This window comes from Heterodontus francisci, chromosome 8 (genome assembly GCF_036365525.1).
Source record: "Heterodontus francisci isolate sHetFra1 chromosome 8, sHetFra1.hap1, whole genome shotgun sequence".
NCBI lineage: Eukaryota > Metazoa > Chordata > Chondrichthyes > Heterodontiformes > Heterodontidae > Heterodontus > Heterodontus francisci.
The window spans coordinates 36,905,604-36,930,211 of NC_090378.1; the positions used below are offsets into that span (position 1 = coordinate 36,905,604).

Below are 24,608 nucleotides of genomic sequence, written 5' to 3' on the forward strand. Positions count from 1 at the left end.
GCTGCAGTTTAACGTCAGACATAGATTAATTCACAAAGATTGTGTTATCAGTGTTAAAGTGTTTACGTCGCTAGGACCAGAGTTTAAATCCAAATTGAAGGAAATTTCAACTTCAGAATGATGAGAACTAGGAATTGCTAATAAGAAAAATGAAAACTCCTGCACAAAAACATATCACCAGTGTTGCTGTTGGTAAAATGATGGCAGCAATTTTGCTGAAGTTTTAACAGGTCCAAAGGAACACTTTAATCAAAACAGTTTCAATAAAATGACAGCAAGCTTGCAAAGGACAGTGGCATCCCAAACTCCATTCTATATCTTTGGTTTAAACAAATTCCTAACATCACATCTTCATGCAGAAGTGCAAGACCTGCTATGCTTTGGGTCCATTCATTCTGTACATAAACTGATTAACCCAACACATTAAAAAAAACTTCCTTGTCACATTACAAATATCCATATTTTAAGTTATCCTTAAAACACTTACATCTTGATGTGTGTATCTGCCATCTACAATTGTTGACCCTGACAAACCTCCTGTACCAGCTGCAGAAACAGCTAGTCGATGGCAAGCCACAAGGCTACTCGTAACCAGCTTCACTATTTCAAAGTTCTTCTTCAAATCCTGGACAATGCCCTAGAAGCACAGAAACAGAAGAAAAGCACCATCAATTTTCAAGCTTGGTTTAAAAGCCAGCCCCATTTTAATGAATGATTTACATTAAATATACAACATTGGAGGATTGGGTACAATCATCCTCTCACCTTGAGAAGCCAAGATAAAATCCAACTAGACTGATGAAAAGTTAAGGTTTCCTCTCTTCCTGACAGCTATGTAGGCCTTAACTGAAATTAGCGTGGCCAACATCAATTCAAAGCCCTAGTACATGAAATGTCAGCAGAAAACATCACACAGGGAAGCTACAATGGTAGTAGGGGTCACTAGGGAAGAAATATAATCCAGAAATTTTTAAATATGAAAGACATTAATTAGTTTAAAATATCAATATTATAACAACCTGCCATGGCTCAAAATGAAAATCAAGGTTAGAAGGAATTTATAACTCCCATACCAAATCCCCAGCACAAATCTGTTCAATGGATACAAAATTGAATAAAGTTAAAGCAAGTTCACTGACTTCCTTATAAATGACGCTGCAATATTTATCAAAGGGATTAGTATAGGATGCCGGTGTTCAAATATAGTTGAATACCCCAAACGCAATGGTCCCAGTCCCACTGGGTGCTCGTGGAGGAAAGCAACCATCAGGATAAGTAATGTGAATTACAATGCTCAATTGATACCTTGACCTTTTAACTTGATTATATTCAGTCTGACAGGGAAAAATTTCACAGTTCCTACTCTTGGAATAATGTAGGTAAAATAATGTGTTTACTAGTTAAGCAGTATGGCACTTGGTAGATTTAAAAATACAAGAGCTGCTTAATATTTATAACTTTAAAAATTGCCAGATACTGAAATACATCTCAGATATGATCCACAAAAGTCCACAAACACATAGCAGCAAGTCCAATGTTACCTACACCCTAGTTTGCTGCTCAGGGATCTGTCACCAGCAGAAAGCCACCAGCAAAACAAGCTGAGAAAGCATGCAAGTTTAGCTTCTGTTTTGATACCGAAGTAGAAGGGAAACAGAATCAAATGAGGCAGCTCAAAATCGAGAGAACAAAGAATATAAGAATGGGCTAAACAATTTAATGCAGACCAATGTAGAATACTGCTTATAGGAAGGAAAAAATGCCTAGCGTGCCTGCTCCATGAATGGTGTTGGAATAGCTATGAATGAAGCCAAAAGAGGTCTAGGATTCTTAGTAGACTAGAAGTTTAATAGATACAACAAATAATAATTACAATCAACAAAGCTAACAGAACATTGAACTACATAGCTAGAACAGTAGAATATGTCAGAGAAATCAGGAAATCCTTCTTTATCCAGAATTATCAATACTTAGAATGGAGAAACAATGGGGAGGTGGCGGCATAGTGGTAATGTCACTGGACTAGTAATCCAGAGGTCTAGGCTAATGCTCTGGGGACATGGGTTCGAAACCCACCACAGCAGATGGTGAAAATTGAATTCAATTAATAAAAATCTGGAATTTTTAAAAAAGCTAGTCCAATGAAACCATTGTCGATTGTTCTAAAACCTATCTGGTTCACTTATGTCCTTGAGGGAAGGAAATCGGCCGTCCTTACCTGTTCTGGCCTACATGTGATTCCAGTCCAACAGTAATGGGGTTGACTCTGAAATGGCCCAGCAAGCCACTCAGTTCAAGGGCAATTCGGGATTGGCAATAAATGCTGGCCTAGCCAGCAACGCCCACAGCCCATGAACGAATAAAAAAAATTAGATGCAATAAAGGGAAGTTGGTCTGTCAGTCCTTTTTGGATGCATGAATTAAGAAAGGCCTTAATCATTCCAAAATTTCTTTGATCTTGCAAGTGAGTAATCTCCCGTTATAGAGGCAGGCCCCACTCAAGTTCAGATATAAGGCACAGGTTGGCACAGATTAGAGACTACCTAGTTCATAGAGGTGGAGTCTAGCATCTAAAGTTGCAGTATACCAGCAAAAAAAAAACTTTGTCCAACCAAAAGTGCTCTACCTATTAAGGTACTGGCTTGGAGAACTATCTGGAGCTAAGCGGGAAGAACTTCAGCTCCCAGTGAGAGAGAGAACCCTTCTGGTTCCATCAATGGGCCAGGTTAGTTGGCCAATCAACAGCTGTCAACACAACAGTGACCACTTCAAAAGTAATTATTTGACTGTGAAGGACTTTGGCATATACTGACAGGATAGATTCAAAAACTTTAATTGCTTTAACAGTGGTCTGCAAATTTGCCTGGTGCAGGTACCAGATTACCAAGTCTACCACAGAAGGATGACTTAATTCCAATCTTTCACAGCCACAAACAGGATCATGGAGACACCCCGACCCAAAGGGATTCCAGACATGAAAGGCGCTAAATAAATCCAAGTTCCTTCTTTAATTCATTAACCTACACTGGAACACTGTTGTCAATAAAGGAGGACTAAAGTATCCTTTGCCCCTTCTTAGAGGGGTCCTGGAGGACTGCATGCAGCCAAAAGGTAAGAAACCATCAGGATCCCAGGTACTGATATGAAAATAATTTGGACGGATGTTGCTTGTACCTTCCCATCAATATCTTTGAGATTCCCCCAGTGAGCTGTGCAAAGTTACAATTGGGGGCACCCATTGGTCAGCCTATTATTCATGTTGGTGAGTGAAATACATTGATTTCCTAAAAGAGTCCACCAACACCACAATATCTGCTAAACATTTCTTGTCAAAATGCCTGGAGGTGTTCCAATCTCATCCAACACATGACTGTGCGCGGCTCATATACAAATTCTTAAAACACAAACAGGGGGAACAATGAATCACTACTAAACAAAAACTTGTTTGCACTAACTACTGAAATGTACCAGCAACAAGTTGCACCATCAGTGGGATAATTTCATAAACAAAATGATGATTTTCCTGCAAGAATTCTTGGTTTATCCTTTCTGGACTTAAGAATTTAAATAGAATTCTTAAGATATCAGCTCAATATTATCACACAGTTAAGGGAAGAAATTGAGAGGCTGATGCACAGTCTTAGTAGGCACAAATGCAAATTGGAAAGAAGACTAAAACATCATAGCTCCAATTCTTCTAACTGCATCAAGCAAGGCTCCACACTGGCAGAATGCCACTATTTCTGTTCCCCAATGTTAACCCCAGAAAGACCAAAGAGAGACATGTTCTGATACACTGGTGATGATGCAGCTTATGCGGAGCATTCAGCTAAAGGTCTGCAGTCAATCCTAATCGCATTCTCCACTGCTGAGGGGAATTTGGGGTCACGATCAGCCTACAAAAGACAGTGACAATGACTCAAGGTAGTCAGTCTGAAACAGCATTGCAACTAAACAACATTGAATTGAACAATGCAGACAAATTCTGCTACATGGAGCCAACTCTCTCAAGTGAAATGAAGTTTGATGAGGAGATATCAGCTCGTATTGGTAGTGCTGATGTGGCCTTTGGAAAGCTTCCAGGCAATAGCCTGGAAAAACCCCAAACTCTCAATTGTCACACAACTAAGAATCTATAATGCCTGCATATTAAATAGGCTGCTATAGGGCTCTGAAACTTGGACTACAAACCAGAAACAGGATGCGGATTGAATTCATTTCATATGTGTTGTTTGAGAAAGATCCTTGGGATCCACTGGCAGCAAAGTCCCCATCAGATAGGTACTGCAGCTTTCTAATTCCACAGTGGCGCAGTGGTTAGCACCGCAGCCTCACAGCTCCAGGGACCTGGGTTCGATTCCGGGTACTGCCTGTGTGGAGTTTGCAAGTTCTCCCTGTGTCTGCGTGGGTTTTCTCCGGGTGCTCCGGTTTCCTCCCACAAGCCAAAAGACTTGCAGGTTGATAGGTAAATTGGCCATTATAAATTGTCACTAGTATAGGTAGGTGGTAGGGAAATATAGGGACAGGTGGGGATGTTTGGTAGGAATATGGGATTAGTGTAGGATTAGTATAAATGGGAGGTTGATGTTCGGCACAGACTCGGTGGGCCAAAGGGCCTGTTTCAGTGCTGTATCTCTAATCTAATCTAAATCTAAAAAGCATCACAAAAATGCTCAAGCAACATCAACTACAATGGCTAGGCCACATTGTCAGAATAAATGATGGTCGCCTACCAAAAGATGCACTGTTTGGAGAGTTGATGGTGTCAGTAGACATGTTGGGTGGCCAAAGCTAAAAAAACAAAGACTCATGCAAGCAAAACATCATTTCTTGCCAAATTGACTTAAACAGCTGGGAACAGTCTGCACATGACCGAAGTATTTGGCACCAAGGTCTCCAAATGGAGCACAGAAATTTAAAGAACTATGTCTTCAAATTGCCACAGAAAAGCACCATTGCAGGAAGGAGCTTGCAGCAGCAGTCCCTGCATCAGCAAATGATGACCTATGATGCCCCCAGTGCAACCGGCAATGTCTTGCTGGTGCAAGTGTGATGAATCGACAGTCACGTCCACAATTCTCTACTTCATGACTGTCTGGCTAACGTTGACTCAACTTGTTTTAGGGAAGAGGCAGAGATGATGTTAAGCTTTGTCCAAGGAGAAAGAAAATGACTGCATCTATTATAGATCTCCAGTTTATTATTCCAATATTTTAGAGGTCTGAGAAGAACTAATCCACCAGCCTCCCCAGCTGAGCAGCGAATTGCTAAAATATTGCAAAAATTCTAGAATTTGCAGAATTACAGTTCTAAAGTGTGTGCAGGAACAGAGGGAACTGGGGGTGCATGTGCAGCAATCTTTAAAGGTGGCAGGACATATTGAGAGAGTAGTTAGTAAAGCATATGGGATCTTGGGCTTCATAAATAGAGGCATTGAATACAAAAAGGGAAGTTATGTTGAACCTGTATAAAGCTCTGGTTGGTCCCCAACTGGAGCACTGCGTCCAATTCTGGCCACCACACTTCAGGAAGGATGTGAGGGTCCTGGAGAGGGTGCAGAGCAGATTTACCGGAATGGTTCCAGGGATGGAGGATTTTAGTTACAAGGTTAGATTGGAAAAGCTGGTTTGTTCTCCTTAGAATAAAAGGAGATCGAAGGAAGATTTAATAGAAGTGTACAAGGTAATGACAGGCTTAGACAGGAAAATCTGTTCCCGTTAACAAATGGTACAAGGACTAGGGGATACAGATTCAAGGCATTGGGCAAAAGGTGCAGGGGGAACATGAGGAAGAACTTTTTAAGCAGCAGGTCGTAATGGCTTGGAACTCACTGACCACAAGGGTGGTGGAAGCGGAGGCACTGACTTCAAGAGGAGGTTGGATGGCCACTTGATAGAAATGGACGCAGGGCTTTGGGGATTAAGCCGGGGAGTGGGAGTGACAGCATAACTCCATGGTGAGCTGGCATGAAGTTGATGGGCCGAATGGCCTCCTTCTGTGTCGTAAATGACTATGCCTTTAAATTAAATTTTACTCCAACTAACCACTGAGATTGGGGAGTGAAATTACCATCTGACATTCATATCTATGCATGTATGGTACTCTGAAAATCAATATGGGAACCAGGTAATGGCAGTTAGAATATTAAAATATCCAAAGAACATTGCACTGTGATTGAACCTTAAATGCTAATAGTACATAAAAGAAAGCTTTGGGCTGGAATTTTACGCCTCCCCCTAAAGAGCAGCAAGATGGCGGGGAGGGTGTAAAATGGAGCAGGAGGCACAGGGGGCCCTTCCTGACCCGCTCTTGCCATCACTCTATGCAGGGCAGCGGCGGCAAAAAATGGCCCGCCCGCCCCAGGACAATCAAGGCCCTTATGTGGCTAGTTAACGGCCACTTTAGGGCCACTTACGGGCCTCCGCCCACCACCACAGGGATTTTACCCTTGGCAAGCGGGTGGCCCAGGCCCGAGAAAAGCCGCCTGACAAAAGCAGGCGGTTCTCTGACGGCCTGGGGGGTGGGGGGGGGGGGACCCTCATGATCGGACACCAAGTGCCCGACGGAGGGCCACCCCCTATGCCCCAACCACCCCCAACACATAACACGCCCCCCCACCCCCCGTTCCTCCAATAGACAACCCTTGCCTCGCCGGGGTCTGACCGATCAGGCAACAAAAACTTACCTTGGTTCCGGGGCTTCCCGACATCATCATCTTGAAGCTGGGCTGCAGTCCCAAGAGTGGCCACCGCTCCTGGTGGCGCTGCTAGGACTAAGAGGTGCCAGCCCACCGATTAGCTGGCAGCTCCATTAGGCAGCACTTCCTGCCTCAAGTGGGTGGAAGTACCGCCTCAGAACAACTAACAGCCAGGGAACCGCAAAATGCGGGTTGGATCCTCAGGCCAGGCGGAAGCAGGTTCGCCACCAACTTTTCAGTCGGTGGACGGCTCCTGTCCGGCGACGGAAAAGTCCAGCCCCTAAAATCTGAGGTGTTTCCTAGAATGCTCCTTTAAACTGATAAAAATCATTCTTAAAGCATAGGAACAGATTTAAATTGCAGCAACCCTATGAGTAGAACTGAAATTTAATTACACGGCTTCAGTCAACTGCAACAGTGAGCTGGATGTCACTGAAAAGTAGTAGCTTGTCTGCCAGACTTTATGACCATTGTCATCATTCCTCTAACAGGATTTAAGATCTAGAACCCTTAATATCCCTCCACCTTATTCAGAGACCATTACAGATTCATGATCCAAATCCACTCTTTTTACCTTATCTTGTTTCTGGCAGCTCTGTTTGATGAAGGACCTGGTAATCTCATGAAGCTGACGCAAAGCTGGAACAACCCATACTGGCTGCTGGTTGTTTTGTTGGGAGGACTGAAGAGAAAAATCACAATTTGAAAGAATAGTAAAGACAAGAAGCTTTTACTGCAAGTTGAATGATAATATTTAAAACATTTCCAGTGATCAAATGCAGATGAAATTTTTGTTATCATCCAGTGATTATGTCACCAACCATCAATGGAGAAAAAAGCATGGCTGACCACATGAAGATACCCATTGCAAATAAAAATTATAAACTTTGCACACAGAAGACAATTTTTATAATTAAACAGCATTACACATTTGAATTATGAAAATGATAAGTGATGTGGTAATCATCATCGAGGACTTCAAATGGCTTCTTAAATCAAGTGTATCTGTGCAGTTCATGGAGGCATTTGAACTCCACGCTAGGATCTTGTATTCGAGATGTGGTTGCACCAATGCCCTGTATAACTGAAGCATAACATCCTTACTTTTATCATCAATTCCTCTCATAATAAAGGATAGCATTCCATTAGCCTTCCTTATCACCTGCTGTACCTGCATACTAACTTTGTGATTCCTGCACTACAACACCTAGATCCCTCTGCACTGCAGAATTCTGCAGTCATTCTCCATTTAAATAATACTCTGCTTTTTTATTCTTCCTGTCAAAGTGAACAACTTCGCACTTTCCCACATTATATTCCATCTGCCAGATTTTTGCCCACTCAACCTATCTATATCAGTCTGCAACCTCATGTCCTCTTCACAACATACTTTCTTTCCTTTCTTTGTGTCATCTGCAAAGTTAGCTGCAATGCCATCGCTCTCCTCATCTAAGTCATTGATATAAATTGTAAAAGGTTGGGGCCCCAGCAGACCCCTGTGGAACTCTGCTCGTCACATCCTGCCACTCAGAAACAGGCCCATTTATGCATACTCTGTTTTCTGCCAGCCAACTAATCTTCTATCCGTGCTAGTATATTACCCCCTACACCATGAGTTCTTACTTTGCGCAATAACCTTTTATGTGGTACCTTGTCAAATGCCTTCTAGAAATCTAAGTACAGTATGTCAATGGGCACCCCTTTATCCACAGTGCATGTTGCTCCTTCAAAGAACCCCAATAAATTGGTTAAACATGATTTTCCTTTCACAAAACAATGCTGACTATTCCCGATTACCTTGAATTTTCCTAAGTGCCCAGCTATAGCCTCCTTAATTATCGATTCTAAGACCTTCCCCACGACAGACGTCAAGCTAACTGGCCTATAGTTACCTGTTTTCTGCCTTCCCCCCAGCCCCCACCCAGCTTCATGAATAGAGGGGTTATATTTGCTACTTTCCAGTCTGATGAAACTTTTCCAGAAACTAGCAAATTTTGAAAAATTACCAATGCATCTACTACCTCATTAGACAACTCTTTTAAGACTCTAGGATGAAGTCCATCAGGACCCAGGGACTTGTCAGCCTGCAGCTCCATCAGGTTGCTCAGTTCTACGTAACTTTTGCTTAGCTCCTTTAAATGGAGTTCAAATAAACTCATCCAATGTATTATTTCTTCCAAAAATTGACCTACCTTCTTAATGTCTTCAATACATTTGATGATGTAACTTCGCTTGATTTGCTCCTTTACTGCATATGCTTCACTAAGTATGGTGAGGTGTTCTTCCAGTGCCGGCTGGACTAAGTTAGTGGGTAGTGCTGGTAAATGGGCAAGCTCCCAAAGCACCTCCAGCACCTGTTGTGGGAGAAAGGGGGTTGGTGGGGGGCAATGGGAGAAGAGGAAATATATTTTTAAAAGTTTTTTTTAATAATCACCACCACAAATTCAAATTCAATCCCAAATCACTCAGACTAATTTGCAAAGTCCCATCAGGCCCTGTTATGATAGTTGTCACCTTTCCTGTGGTGTTTTCAGAACGAGCTTCTCTGCCAATTTTTCCTATAAGACTGAGCAGTTTTTGTCGGATCCGGTCACTCTCAATCTCCCAACTCTAAACAGGAATAGAGGGAAAAGATGAATCAGAGATCCAACAAATGGAATCCTTCAATCTCCAGTCAAACCTTTTGCACTTTAAGGAAACATATGTGGTAACCTTTCGTTAGCTATCTAACACTGGCATATACATATAACTAAAATTAATGAAAAACTAGAAAATAAGCCAATAGATTAAATCTGAAATCCATGTCTTTTCTAAATTATTCTGAGATGATGGAAGTCCCACCCCGAAGAAAAACTGAGAAATAGTTTTCTCAAAGAAGATACTGCTAGATAGCCTAAATACGTAATTTTGCTGCAGCATTATGTTGACAGTGTTAATATGGCCTTAAAGAAAGACCTCAGTCAACTCTTTTTTCAACATCAAAGCAAGTTTAACCTGATCCATGTTATTTAGAAGGATGCTTAGGTACATAATATCCATTGCTGTTCATGTTTGAAACGCTCATGTGATTGGATCTAGCATTCATTAAACAGAAGCACTTCCGTTTTACCTCTTTTACTCGTATCCTGAAATTCAACCAAATAGAAGACAGAACAAAAGTGAAAGGGAATGTTACCTACTACTATTAAACTTGTAAGTGTCAACAAATTTTCATCTCCAAGTCAGTCTATTACTAAGCTTTCTTTCTGAATCTGCTTTATGATGTAGTAAACCAGTAAAAAATTAACAGATGCATTTTTTGGGTAGAGTTAGGACATGGTGCCTTATAGCACTAAAGAAGCAGGTGATTATGTCCAACTTTTTAATACACAACTCTTAGCAATATAAATGGTCAGTGGTGGGAGCGGGAGGCGAGGTAACAAGTTAGGTGCTCACCCCATTGTGAGGCTCAGTAATTGTTTATGGAGTAGCATGAGCAGATTCCTGGGAACACATCCTCTTAGTTTTGGGGAAAAGCAAATATTTCTAATTGCAAATCCATACGATCATTAATCATAGAAATTTACAGCACAGGAGGCTGCCATTCGACTCGTCATGCCTGAGCTGGTTCTTTGAAAAAGCAATCGTGTTTAGTCCGGAAAACCAAGTTCCTCACCCTCAAGTCCTTGTCCAACTCCCTTTTTAAATTAGTTAAGCAATCATCTTCAACCACCTTTTCAGGTAGTGTTCTAGATCCTGACAAATCAGAGTGAAAAAAATTCTCAACTCCCCTCTAGTTTTTTTGCCAATGATTTTAAATCTATGATTTCTGGTTATTGACCCACTCAGCAGAGGAAATAGTTTTTCTCCATTTACTGCGCCAAAGTCTCTTATCTTGACCTCGTAACCTTCTCGGTTTCAGAAAGCAGTCCTAACATTTCTAACGTCTCCTCATAAATGAAATCCCTCATCCCTTGTAATATTCTGGTAAATCTCCTCTACCATTTCTGAGGCCTTTGCATCTTTCCTGAAGTATGATGCCCCAGCTGAGGCCTAACCAGTGATTTATAAAGTTCTAGCATGATCTCTGCTTTTATATTCTATGCCTCTTTTTAACCTTTTATCAACTTGCCATGTCACCTTTAAGGATTTGGGAATATGCACATCAAGGTGTCTCTGCTCTACACTTTCAAAATCATGCCATTTATAGTATACCATTTTTCCACATTAGTCATCTCAAAGTGCATCACTCCACAATTCTCCACATTGAAATCCAGTCATCCTTCTGCCCATTTCACTAAATGCATATATATCTTTTTTTAAATAGTCACTAAAACAAGCTGGCCACTCACCTTCTGTATCAAGATAAAGAGATGGTTCAGTTGATCGCAGTTGAACTTGGCAGCTGCAGCAGCAATGATAGTGTGAATATTTTCAATGACAGTCGAAGATTGCCCTGACTTAATACAAAACACCACCATTAGGTTTTAAATTACATGGCCTGCAAGTTATATTACATCTGTCCTAAACATAATTCATCTGTTCTTTACTGTAACATATTCAACATCATCCCTCGGTCCCCCTCTCCCCCCCCACAAAATACAATCTTATTCGTACATAATAGAGGGCCTCAGGACTTTAAACACCTCATTTTGATAAGACTTTAATTTAACTTACTACTGTTAGTATAAAATCCAGCAACTAAGTCACATCTACAGACAGCTTTGAATGTTATCCAATAAATAAATTTAATACAATAGTATGTTTTGTTCAGTCACATCAGCACACTGCAAAGCAACCTTACTACATTCAACTCAGTGATGGTGTGACAATTACAATGCTCTCAAAAGTGTTTGAAAACTGAGTTTAGAACCAATATCCACCAAAAACAAACAAAACTCCCAGTGTCTTAAAAATAGTTGCAATAGGTAAATCTTTGCCATCTTTACTTAGTACCTGAATGCGCCAAATCTTGGTAAGTTCATCCATTGAGAGTTTACTGCCCAGCAGTTCAATAATTCCCTTTATTCTATCACAGTACTGTGCTTGATCAATGTTTCCTGTAGAAGTTGAATAAAAACATGAGGTTTTCGCAACGTGGTGTAGAAATTGGAATGTCCAAATTAGCATACTCAAATAGATCCAATCACAAGACAAAGTGTACTCTGGAAGGGGGACTTCAGTGTCCATCAAGAGTGGCTCAGCAGCATCACTACTAACTGACCTGGCCAAGTCTTAAAGGACAGCTGCCAGATTGGACCTGCAGCAGGTGGTGAGAACACCAACACGAGGGAAAAACCTCACCAATCTAGCTGTCTCAGATGCATCTGTCCAAAAAAGTATTGGTAGGAGTGACCAGCTCATAGTCCTTGTGGAGATGAAATCAGACTTTCACACTGAAGACACCCTCCATCATATTGTGTAGCACTAGTACCACGCTAAAAGGGATAGATACAGCATAGATCTAGCAACTCAAAACTGGGCATCCATGAAGCGCTGTGGTCCATCAGCAGCAGAACTGTATTCAACCACAATCTGTAATCTCATGGCCTGGCATATTCCTCACTCCACCATCATCAAGGCAGGGGACCAACGCTGGTTCAATGAGTATAGGATAGCATGCCAACAGCAGCACCAGGCACACCTAAAAATGAGGTGCCAACCTGGTGAAGCTACAACACAGGACTACAAGCACGGTTAAAAAGTGGAAGCAGTGCGCTACAGACAAAGCAAAACGATCCCACAACCAACGGAGCAGATATAAGCTCTGCAGTCCTGCCACATCAGGTCATGACTGGTGGTGGACAATTAAACTAACCAGAAGAGGAGGTTCCACAAATATCCCCATCCTCAGCAATGGAGGAGCCCAATGCAATGCAAGTGCAAAAGAAAAGGCTGAAGCATTTACAAACATTTTCAGCCAGAAGTGCCGAATGATCCATCTTGGCCTCCTCCTCAGGTCCCCAGCACCACAGATACCAGTCTTCAGCCAATTCCGTTCACTCCACGCGATATCAAGAAACTGGATACAGCAAAGGCAATGGGCCCCAACAAGATCCCAGCTGTGGCACTGAAGACTTGTGCTCCAGAAGTCGCCAGGCTGTTACAGTAGTTACAACATTGGCATCTATCTGACAATGTGAAACTTGCCCAGCTATGCCCTGCCCACAAAAAGCAGGACAAATCCAATCTGACCAATCACAAGATCATCAGAAAAATGATAGAAGGTGTTGTTGACAGTGCTATCAAGCAGTACTTGCTCAGCAATAACTTGCTCACCGAAGCTCAGTTCGGGTTTCGCCACGGCCACTCGGCTCCACACCTCATTATAGCCTCGGTCCAAACATGGACAAAAGAGTTGAATTCCAGAGATGAGGTGAGGGTGACTGCCCATGACATTAAGGCAGCATATAACTGAGTGTAGCATCAAGGAGCCCTAGCAAAACTGGAGTCAATGGGTATCAGGGGGAAAACTCACCACTGTTTGCAGTGATAACCGAGCAAAAAGGAAGACGGCTGTGGTTGATGGAGACCAATCATCGCAGCCCCAGGACACCAGTTTCTCAGGGTAATATCCTCAGCCCAACCATCTTCAGCTGCTTCAACAATGACCTTCCTTCCATCACAAGGTCAGAAGTGGGGATGTTTGCTGATGATTGCAGTGCTCAGTACCATTCACACCTGCTCATATACTGAAGCAGCTTATGCCCACATGCAGCAAGACCTGGACAACATTCAGGCTTGGGCTGATAAGTGACAAGTAACATTTGTGCCACAAGTGCCAGACAATGACTATCACCAACAAGAAAGAATCCAATGATCTGCCCTTGACGTTCAAGGGCATTCCATTGCTGAATCATCGATCAACAACATGCTGGGGGTTACCACTGATCAGAAACTTAACTGGATCAGCCATATAAAAAAATACCATGGCTACAAGAGGTCAGAGGCTGGAAATTCTGTGGCAAGTAACTCACCTCCTGACTCCCCAAAGTCTGTCCACCATCTACAAGGCACAAATCAGGAATGTGGTGGAATACTCACCACCTGCCTGGATGAGCACAGCTCCAACACTCAAAGCTCAACACCATCCAGGACAGTGCAACCCGCTTGATCAGCATCCCATCCACCACCTTAATCAATCATTCCCTCCACCACTGGCCAGCAGTGTATACTATCTTCAAGATGTACTGCAGCAACTCGCTGAGGCTCCTTCAACAGCACCTTCCAAAACTGCAACCTTTACCACCTAGAAGAACAAGAGCCGCTGACGCATGGGAACACTACCACCTTCAAGCTACACACCTTCCTGACTTGGAACAATACTGCCGTTCCTTCACTGTCACTGGATCAAAATCCTGGAACTCCCTCTCCAGCACTGTGGTTACACTACATGGGCTGCAGTGGTTCAAGTTGGAGGCTCTCCACCACCTTCTCAAGGGCAATTAGTGATAAGAAACAAATGCTGACATTGCCCGCAAGGCTCACATCCCACAAAAATATTTCAAAAGAGATTCAACATGCTTCAAAATAAGGCTATCCTCCTTAACCAGCATGGCACAAACCCCAGATATCCCCCCGAATGCTGCAATTTAACTCCTAATGAGGAGGTTCAACAAGTGGTGTTATGAGAGCTAAGTGACATACACCCATTGCAACCTGATCATGAAAATAAAAGATGGATTTTACCAATCATTTTTGACGATGCCACTGAAATATCTCCATTAAGAGCATTATGCCATGCATCATTGCCCAGCAATGTGTGTAAGGGTAGGCACAGCATGTCCCTTCATTACTGTTGTGACTACAGTCACAAGAAAAGATACAAATTGCGTGCAGCCTGTTGGCCAGCAGTACAACTCTACGTTAGGAGGGAAAAATATTGCTGATGGATGAATCTTCTAATTTCTTTTTATGAGGGAGGATGAACAGGAAGAGGAGAAAGGAGTGGAAAGTACATTGTCACTCCTTGCTGAAACTGGAAAAGATAATATATTTAGCATTGTAGGAACAATCTCACTCAGTGGGTATGAAATACTCATCACCACACTGTACACCTCTCAGTACTACAGGCTATAGGTTTCCAATTCTGATTTCAAATCTACACTGAATTTGCTGGCATTGCTTGCTCATCAGTGTTTTTGAAAATGTTTACTGTTAACAGTTAGAGATTTGTGTGTTTTGCAAGGTTTTAGATTCTAGAGATGGCAGGAAAATGGCAGGAAAAAAGACAGAGGCGCAAGGGGAGAGCCAACTGTGCAACAGCCCCAACAAACAAATTTCTCTGCAGCACCTGTGGAAGAGCCTGTCACTCCAGAATTGGCCTTTATAGCCACTCCAGGCACTGCTTCACAAACCACTGACCACCTCCAGGCGCGTATCCATTGTCTCTCGAGATAAGGAGGCCCAAAAGAAGAAAGAAAAAGAAGAAGGAAGATGATTCTAGAGAATAAATTTTACAAAAAAGGCCAATATTAAATTTCTAACATATGGAATGAAGATATATTGAATTGCAATAATAATTCACAGACCATTCCCAATTCAGTCAGAAAACAGACCCCGCAAAGTGCATGCTTGTGTATAAATACAAAAGTCGCAGACTAAATTTTTTTTTTAAAAGAAATAGTAAATTATCCTCAACAATGGTCTCAATACTGATACAGCTGTCACACCAGTTGGTGCAATGCCTGCAGTTTAAGAAACTCTAAATTACACATTGTTAGTGTCCTGTCAAATCTACTGTACCTTCAAGTGCTATTGATAGTACGGAATTTTCCACCAGCCAGTCTAACAACCGGTCTGTATCAATTGCATTTTTCACAGATTTTGATAAGGTACTGTCTTCAATCAGCTTAGTAACCTGAGGGATAAAATGGAAATATTCTGATTATTTCTGAATGAACTTCTCTCCAAACAAGTTCTGCCTTGCTTTTGGTTGTGGGGAGGGGCAGGGGGTAGAAATTAATCTACGCTATAGGATGCAGACAAAATATGTAAGAACACCATTTTATTCAGTACAGGTGATACTGCTTAAATTCAGATGTGTGAACATTAATCTAGGTAAAATTTGATGGGCTGAAAATGCCACTGATGCTGTATTAATCCAGTAATTTCCCATTGAAATAAAAAAATGTTGGTATCATACTTTGAAAGAACATAGAACATAGAAAACAAAAGGAATGAGAAGACAAATCAGCCAATTCAACTCTCATTTCTTTTGTTAAGTCTCTTTCACAAGAACACAAGAAATAGGACCAGGATTAGACCACACACCCCATCAAGCCTGCTCCACCAAATCTGTCTATCCCAGCCTTAAATGTATTCAAATAATGGAGCATCCACAACCCTCTGGGATACAGAATTCCAAAGATTCACAACCCTTTGCGTGAAGTAATTTCTCCTCATCTCAGTTCTAAATGATTGGCCCCTTATCCTGAGACTGTGCCCCCGTATTTTAGATTCCCCGACCAGTGGAAATTATTTCTCAGTGCCCTTTAGAATCTTATGTTTCAATGAGATCACCCCTCATGGTTTTAAACTCCAGATTCATAGGACAACCCTCTCATCCCAGGGATCAATCTAGTGAAGCTTCACTGCACTGCCTCCAATGAAAGTATATCCTTTCTTAAATGCGGAGACCAAAACTGTACACAGTACTCCAGATGTGGTCTCACCAAAATCCTGTACAATTGTAGCAATACTTCCTTTTTCTTATACTCTAATCCCCTTGAAATAAAGGCCAACATACCATTTGCCTTCCTAATTGCTTGCTGTACCTGCATGTTAACTTTCTGCGTTCTTTGTACAAGCACACCCAAGTCTCTCTGAACTTACAAGTTTCACAACTTTTAAAAAATATTCTGCTTTTCTATTCTTACGACCGAATTGCATAACGTCACACTTCCTTACATTATACTCCATCTGCCATCTTGTTGCCCACTCACTTAACCTGTCTATTTCTTTGCAGCCTTTGTGTCCTCCCCACAGCTTACCTTTCCACCTACCTTTGTATCAGCAAACTTAGATACATTACTCTCTTCTCTTCATCTAAATCAATATAGATTGTAAGTAGCCAAGGCCTCAGCACTGATCCTTGCAGCACGCCACTAGTCACCGCCTGCCAACTTTAATTGCCCCGTTTACGTCCACTTGTTGCGTCCTGTCTGTTAACCAATCATCTATCCATGAATTCAGAAGCACACCGACCCACTTACACCTCAATTGACAAACTCGAATCCCTCTTCTACTTATAAACTATGTCCATTTTGCTTTTGTAACACTTTAAACACTATATTGACAGTCTAGTCCTAAATGACCAAATTGTTAGCGAAAACAAATTACTGGAATATGGCTTCTGCTGTCTCTATAATTAACAGTTCTCACTGCTGACTTTATGTCAACACCACTCCATATGCATCCCATTGATTTCCTTCTCATGTGTGCAATATTCTGACAGTCTGTGTATATTTAATGATTCATGATGTCTTGGCACAAATTGTGTTTACAGGAAAATCTTTACCGTCAACCATCTCTGAACAGAAACATTAAGATAACAGCACAAACTGTAATTCAGAGCCAAACAGAATGTTGCTGAATTCCAATAATCATTGTCCCAAAACCTGTTCATTTACCACCTACTTTCTATAATGTAATCAATTTTCAAACCAGCCCTCTACTTTACCACTAATTCCATGATATAATCTATTTTAAAGATTCAGATCCAGTATCTTTATTAATGAAAGCACGAGTACAGTATATTCACTGGATAACCTTCATCCACTAATTCAATTACCTTGTCAAAGAACAGTAGATTGAAGATACGTCTGGTTTCTAAAATCATGCCAACTTTACCATATGGCAAAGTATCAATTTACAATTTGCAGGGATACTGGTGGCTGCTGTCAGCACACAGGATGCAACTCCTAAAATATACTCAATGCCTGAATATCCACAGCTCTCTGGATTAGAGAATTCCAAAGATTCACCCTTTGAATGAAGAAATTTCTTATCTCAGTCCTAATGGTCAACTACTTATTTTGAGACTGTGACTAGTGTTCTAGATTACCCAGCTAGGGAAAACATTTTTCAGCATTTACCCGATCAAACCCCTTAAGAATTTTACAAGTTACAATTAGATCACTTCTCATTCTTCTAAACTCCAGGGAATATAGGCAGAGACTACTTAATCTCTACTCACAGGACAATCCCCTCATCAGGAACCAGTCTAGTGAACCTTCATTGCACTCCCTCGAGGGCAAGTATGTCCTTCCTTAGGTAAAGGGACCAAAACTACACATAGTACTCCACGTGTGACTTCACCAATGCCCTGTACAATTGTAGTAAGACTTCTTTATTCTTATATACTCCAATCTTTTTGTAACAAAAGCTAACATACCATTTGCCTTCCTAATCGCATGCAAAACCTATATGTTAACTTTGTGATTCATGTACAAGGACACCCAGCTTCCCGTGAATTAAACATTTCCCAATCTCTCACCATTCAAAAAATATTCTGCTTTTTTGTTTTTCCTACCAAAGTGGATAATTTCACACTTCGCCACATTGTATTCCATCTGTCATGTTATTGCCCACTCACCCAACCTGTCTATTATTCCTCCGGAGCCTCACCACTTACTATCCCACATAACTTTGTAATGTAATTATTGACGGTCAATAGTTCAAACCTGAAGAACCTCAGGTAATTCTAACCACTGATCTTGCAATAGAACTCTTCCACCCAGAGGACAAAGGCAGCAGACGTGTGGGACCACCACCATCTGCAAGTTCCCCTCCAAGCCACACACCATGTTGACTTGGAAATATATCACTGTTCCTTCACTGTTACTAGATCAAAATCCTGGAACTCCCTCCCGAACAACACCGTGGGTGTATCCACATCAGATAGACTGCAGCTGTGCAAGAAGGCAACTCTACCATCTTCTCAAGGGCAATTAGGGATGGGCAGTAAATGCTGGCCTTGCTAGTGATCCCCACATCCCATGAAACAAATAAATTGTCAAAACTATAAATCCCACCCAAAAAAAAAAATCAGTTAACTTACTTCTTTCAACGAATTCATTTTTGCACTGAAGTGGGGAGTTTTCAACATGCGCAGGAGGATATCCAAACGGAGGTCATCTACCACCGTTACCAACTCTGGCTGAAATCGCATGCATAATAGTTTGATGGCAGAGAGGAGCTCTGGAATGGTCACCAGTTTCTGCATTGGATAGGAGAAAGGAACTTAAAAACAGATTTTTTGCAATTTTCAATACAAGGACCAAAAATGTGGTATGCTGTAACTTGCAAGCAATTCAAGCCAAAGTGAAAGCAGGCACTCTCTTTTCTTTGGGAACAGTACCTTTAATAGAGCCATTCTACTCTCAGGGACACTGATGAATAATATCTAGCCTACAAGTTAAAATGTAGACAGTGCTGTATGGGGATCTGAACTAGGTTGCATTTGGGCAGAAAAATGCAACCTCACTGCTTTCAGAAGAGTTTCAGGATGATGAATATGGTTGAGATTCACAAACATCATCTTGGATTTATAAAAATTATTATAATATGGCCCTAGGAAGTACAGAGGGACCTTGGTGTACTTGTTCATAGATCACTGAAGGCAGCAGCACAGGTAGTTAGGAAGGCATATGAAGTACTTGCCTTTATTAGCCAAGGCATAGAATACAAGAGCAGGGAGGTTATGATGGAGCTGTATAAAACGCCAGTTAGGCCACAGAAGGAGCACTGTGTACAGTTCTGGTCGCCACACTATAGGAAGGATGTGATTGCACTGGAGAGGGTGCAGAGGAAATTCACCAGGATGTTGCCTGGGCTGGAGCATTTCAGCTATGAAGAGAAGCTGGATAGGCTAGGGTTCTTTTCCTTAGTGCAGAGTAGGCCAAGGGTGGACCTGATTGAGGTACACAAAATTATGAGGGGCATTGATAGGATAGATAGGAAGAAACTTTTTCCTTTAGCGGAAGGATCAATAACCAGGGGGCACAGATTTAAGGCAAGGGGCAGGAGGTTCAGAGGGGATTTGAGGAAAACTTTTTTCATCCAGAGGGTGGTTGGAATCTGGAACACACTACCTGAAGGGGTGGTAGAGGCAGGAACCCTCTCAACATTTAAGTATTTAGATCAGCACTTGAAATGTCATAACGTCCTTAGACAGCACCTTCCAAACCCGCGACCTCTACCAACTAGAAGGACAAGAGCAGCAGATGCATGGGATCACCACCTGCAAGTTCCTGTCCAAGTCACACACCATCCTGACTTGGAACTATATCGCCGTTCCTTCACTGTCGCTGGGTCAAAATCCTGGAACTCCCTTCCTAACAGCACTGCGGGTGTATCTACCTCACATGGACTGCAGCGGTTCAAGAAGGCAGCTCACCACCAAGGCTACGGGCCAAGTGCTGGAAAATGGGATTAGAATGGATAGGTGCTTGTCGGCCAGCACAGGCACGATATGCCAAAGGGCCCGTTTCTGTGCTGTATAACACTATAACTCTCTGATAATAGAACGTCTCAAGTCACTTCACAGGAGCATGCATAACAAAATTTGACATCGAGTCTCAAAGTGATATTAAGGCAGATGAGGTAGGTTATAAGCAGCATCTCAAAGGAGACAAGTGCTAGAAAGGCAGAGAAGTTTGAGGAAATACCAGAGTTTAGGAACTTGGTAGCTAAAGGCATGACCACCAATGGTGGAGTGATTAAAATCAGGAATGCTCAAGAGACCTGAATTAGAGCAGCACAGATATCGGCTGGTTGTGTAACTAAAGGAGATTATAGAGATGGGGAGCAGGGGGGCCACAGAGGAATATGAAAACAAGGACGAGAATTTTAAAAGCGAGACATTGCTCAATGTAGGTCAGCGAACGCAGCAGTGATGGGTGAACGGGCCTTGGTACAAGTTAGGACACAGGCAGCAGCGTTGATCTCAAGTTTATGGCGGCCAGCCAGTAGTCAAGTCTAGAGGTAACAAAGACATGGATGAGAGTCTCAGCAGCTGATGAGTTAAGGCAGGAGTGGAGGCGGGTGATGCTATGGAAACGCATGTTTAAGGAAACAGGTGGTCTTAGTGATGATGCGGAAATGTGGTTGAAAGCTCATCAGTGGGTCAAATTCAACACCAAGGTTGCGGACAATCCGGTTTAGCCTCAGATAGTTGCCAGGGAGAACTGAAGAGTTTTAATCGTGTGTCCAACATCAAATCGCATCACTGGGAAGGAATTACAGTATGCATCCCACTAGCACCTGAAGGAATTAATTTTTGAAAAAGTTTTTGACAGTAACCTCATTGATTTTGAGTGTAAGGTGACGCCTGTTCCAGAAGATCCCATCGCATCATGTCAAGAGGAAAAAGCAGTTCTCAGCATCCTGACCAATGTTCCTCCATAACAATGATTGCATTTCAAAAACTAATTAATTGACTGTGAAAGGCTTTGGAATGTCTTAACAGAAAAAGCTCAATATAAATACAAGCTCTTTCTTGACACCATAGATCAGTAACCAAAGCACTGACTTTGATGGAACGGAGTTGAACCATCAGGCAAAGTCTGGCCGGTTAGTTGATTTTGAGGTTTAAAAATTACTTGTCACAAGCAATTGCCCCAAGAAATTGATGCATACAGCACACAATGGCATGCTATGCTTTGACAGAAGCACATCGAACACTGAAAATGACTTGTATTTATATAGCACCTTTCACAATCACAGGACATTCCAAAGCACTTTACAACTAATGAAGCACTTTTGTAGTGTAATCACTGTGTAATGTAGGAAATACAGCAGCCCATTCGCACAGCAAGCTCCAACATTCAGTGATCTAATAATGACAAAATAATGTATTTTTGTGATGTTGATTGAGACACAAATATTGGCCAGGACACCGGGAGGAACTCCCCTGCTTTTCTTCGAAATAGTGCAATGCAATCTTTTACGTCCAGAGGGGGCAGATGGGGCCTCGGTTTAACATCCCATCCAAAAGGCAGCACCTCCAACAGTGCAGCACTGCCTCAGTACTGCTCTGGAGCATCAGCCTTGATTTTTGCGCTCAAGTCCTGGAGTCAGACTTGAAAACACAACCTTCTGAACCCATTCAGAGCTGAGAGTGTTACCAACTGAGCCACAATTGACATTTTAAATGAGAATGATCATACATCCAGAAATGCCCATCAGAACTCTGAGATAAACAGTGTGCGAATGCCAAGCTAGGCAAAAAAAAATGTTTTTTGACTAATGAGCAAAAGTATGTCTGAACTAGCAATTAGGGAAAAAACAAGAGACCAACCAGAGGTTGTCAAATAATCTTGAAAAAGAGCCATCACCCTCATGGTTTTCCTTACTGCTGTCAGCACATACTCCTAATTTGTGGAAACGCATCAAGGTTCAAGAAGTAAATACCAGATTTTTTTTTTACATCGAGATTTTCATAAGACGAAGGAGATGGAACACTTGCTTTAATGAAGGCAACTCAGAAAAATCTGATGACGTTACCTTGTCTTTCAGATCTTTTTCTTCTAAACTTTGTACATATCGAATCATTTTATCAATGACTGGGTCCAACATGGGCTGTAAAAGAAAAAAAAAAATCACCCAAATAATGATGCTACATTTTTATTTCAAGTTCACTACATCTACTTTGGAACAAATATTATGCTCCTAAAAACAGTACTGAACAATTAACTTGGTATAAAGCTAGTTGCAGTCTCCATTTTGGCTCATTTGCTACAATTTGCAGTATTTCTATTTTAGAAATAATTATTCTACTGAAGACTTTGCTCGTACTGCTTACCTGTACTACTGTGGGATTTAGATACTCAGCACATACTCCCAAAGGCTGCACCAGTGCAGACACAGCCTAAAACAAAAATGCAATAAAGGTTTAAACAGAAGTAGGTCCTATAGTTAGCAACTAGATTTACGCAATGTAATGAGTTCTGTAGTTTCCATTCTCATAAGAATCATTAGTAATGGAATGTTATAAATATTATGACAATAGCAATAAAATGTTTCTCCTTTCAGATAATGCTATGCAAGGTTTTATAAGATGTGAAGTTAGAAACTGTAGCACCGTGGTAGACCAGTTTATGGTACAAAATATGGAGCCATACACAGCAAAGGAATGTACATTTGCATCCATGTACACCACCCACCAAGTCAGTGAACTTAGCTGTGCTGGCACAGGGCTTCTCAAGTGGATGGTTTCAAAACAGAGTTCCATAAGAAGGTGGCACAGTATTGTACCATCAAAATAGTCAATTCATCATAACCCTTTCTTGTGGTAGCCATTCATTTAAAAGATTTCCACTATAAACTATATTTCAAATATACAACTTTAAAGCGTTCCCAAATTATCTAGAAAGAGCTTCCATGCATCGTTTTGAGCGTAATTACTTACTGCAGTTTCTATATCCTCTGCACCAAGCTTCAGCTGGATTGCTGAAAACCCACCCATCTCTCCAAACTAGAAAACAGAATATAATTCAACAAGTAAATTGATTCTGTTTGCTTCAGAACACAATTGCACTAAAAATATGTTAAAATACAGAATAGAGCTCCTAGATGGAAACTAATTTATCCAATTAACTAACCACAACATTGCAAGGAAATGTTGTCTGGGAGTAATTTATACAGCTGTTACACACTGAATGAGTTAGACACGCACAGGCACCAAGCTTTTCTGTTAATGTTTTACCAGAATTTGTACTTTCCAATACCATTAAGGCCGAAGTTTTTCTATGTAGTTCCAAGCCAAATGGCTTCCAAAAAGGAACATTTTACAAAGGTATGATCCTGAAGTGATGTTTGTAACATGGGTAAGGGAGGAGAGAGTAAGAAAACAAAGAAGCTTGACTAAAAAGCTGGTTCCAGTGAGGTGAGGACTCAAACCTCCACAGTTTTCCTATTAGGCTGGTCTCAGACGATCAGAGCCGAACGATACTGGGTACATATGGCAGATGGGTCTAGTCAAAATTTTCATAAACACCTTTTTGAAACTTACGTCTTCCCAGCAATTGTGAGTAATGGATCAACTGTACAAATTGTTACGGTCTGATAAACAGGTGCTGTACCCTCTAAGAGGCTGCCAGATACAAACAGGCATTTGAAAAAGATACTAGGGGTGCTAACTCAAGTGTAAGGAGGAAATAATTCAATGCCAATCACTGCTGACATTTCTAACACAGTGCTGCTAGACTACAAATTTTTTCAACAAAGGTTTGTGCTTCAATACTGGCCACAATGAGTAGTGGCTGAGATAGATTGATGACTTACAACCAGAACACAATGCAAGACAGTTGCTCAGTGACTAAGTGTTGTTCATAGGAATTTAGTAAAAATACACATTAGCCATTTGAATTGTTCATAGTATTACCAATGAATGGATTAGAAACATCACTATGCTTTAGGAAGGATATGAGGATCCTTGAGAGGATGCAGAGGAGATTTACCAGAATGGTTCCAGGGATGAGAGATTTTAACTACACAGTTAAGTTGGAGAAGCTGGGATTATTCTCCTTGGAGCAAAGAATATTGACAGGAAATTCAATCGAGGTGTACAAGATTATGACCGGTTTAGACAAGGTAGACAAAGCAAAGCTGTTCCCATTAGCTGATGGTACAAGGTCTATGTTTGAAAGTTTTGGGCAAGAGATGCAAGGGCTATGTGAGGAAGAACTTTTTTTTTAAAAATACAGGGAGTGGTAGTGACCTGAAACTCGCTGCCTACGAGGGTGGAGGAAGCGGAGATGGTCAGTGATTTCAAAAAGAAATTGGATGGGCACTTGAAGGAAATGAACTTGCAGGGCTACGGGGATACAGCAGGGGAATGGCAGTGACTGGATTGCTCTACAGAGAGCTGGCATGGACTCAACAGGCTGAATGGCCTCTTTCTGTGCCAGACCACCACTGACTCTAATAG

The 24,608-nt window shown here is 41.5% G+C and overlaps 1 protein-coding gene across 3 annotated transcripts in view; it reads right to left on the minus strand.

Annotated features, from left to right (window-relative positions):
* usp24 (ubiquitin specific peptidase 24) overlaps positions 1-24,608 on the minus strand; it is a 213,772-nt gene that overhangs the window by 143,045 nt on the left and 46,119 nt on the right. For all 3 annotated transcript variants that reach the window (XM_068036963.1, XM_068036962.1, XM_068036965.1), the window contains 11 exons: positions 23,088-23,153; positions 22,482-22,547; positions 22,184-22,258; positions 18,738-18,896; positions 15,422-15,536; positions 11,633-11,736; positions 11,029-11,136; positions 9,212-9,307; positions 8,890-9,051; positions 7,272-7,379; positions 488-637 (listed from right to left, as the gene is read on the minus strand). In XM_068036963.1, the coding sequence (XP_067893064.1) occupies positions 488-637; positions 7,272-7,379; positions 8,890-9,051; positions 9,212-9,307; positions 11,029-11,136; positions 11,633-11,736; positions 15,422-15,536; positions 18,738-18,896; positions 22,184-22,258; positions 22,482-22,547; positions 23,088-23,153 (1,209 nt within the window). The remainder of the gene's footprint in view (positions 1-487; positions 638-7,271; positions 7,380-8,889; positions 9,052-9,211; positions 9,308-11,028; positions 11,137-11,632; positions 11,737-15,421; positions 15,537-18,737; positions 18,897-22,183; positions 22,259-22,481; positions 22,548-23,087; positions 23,154-24,608) is intronic.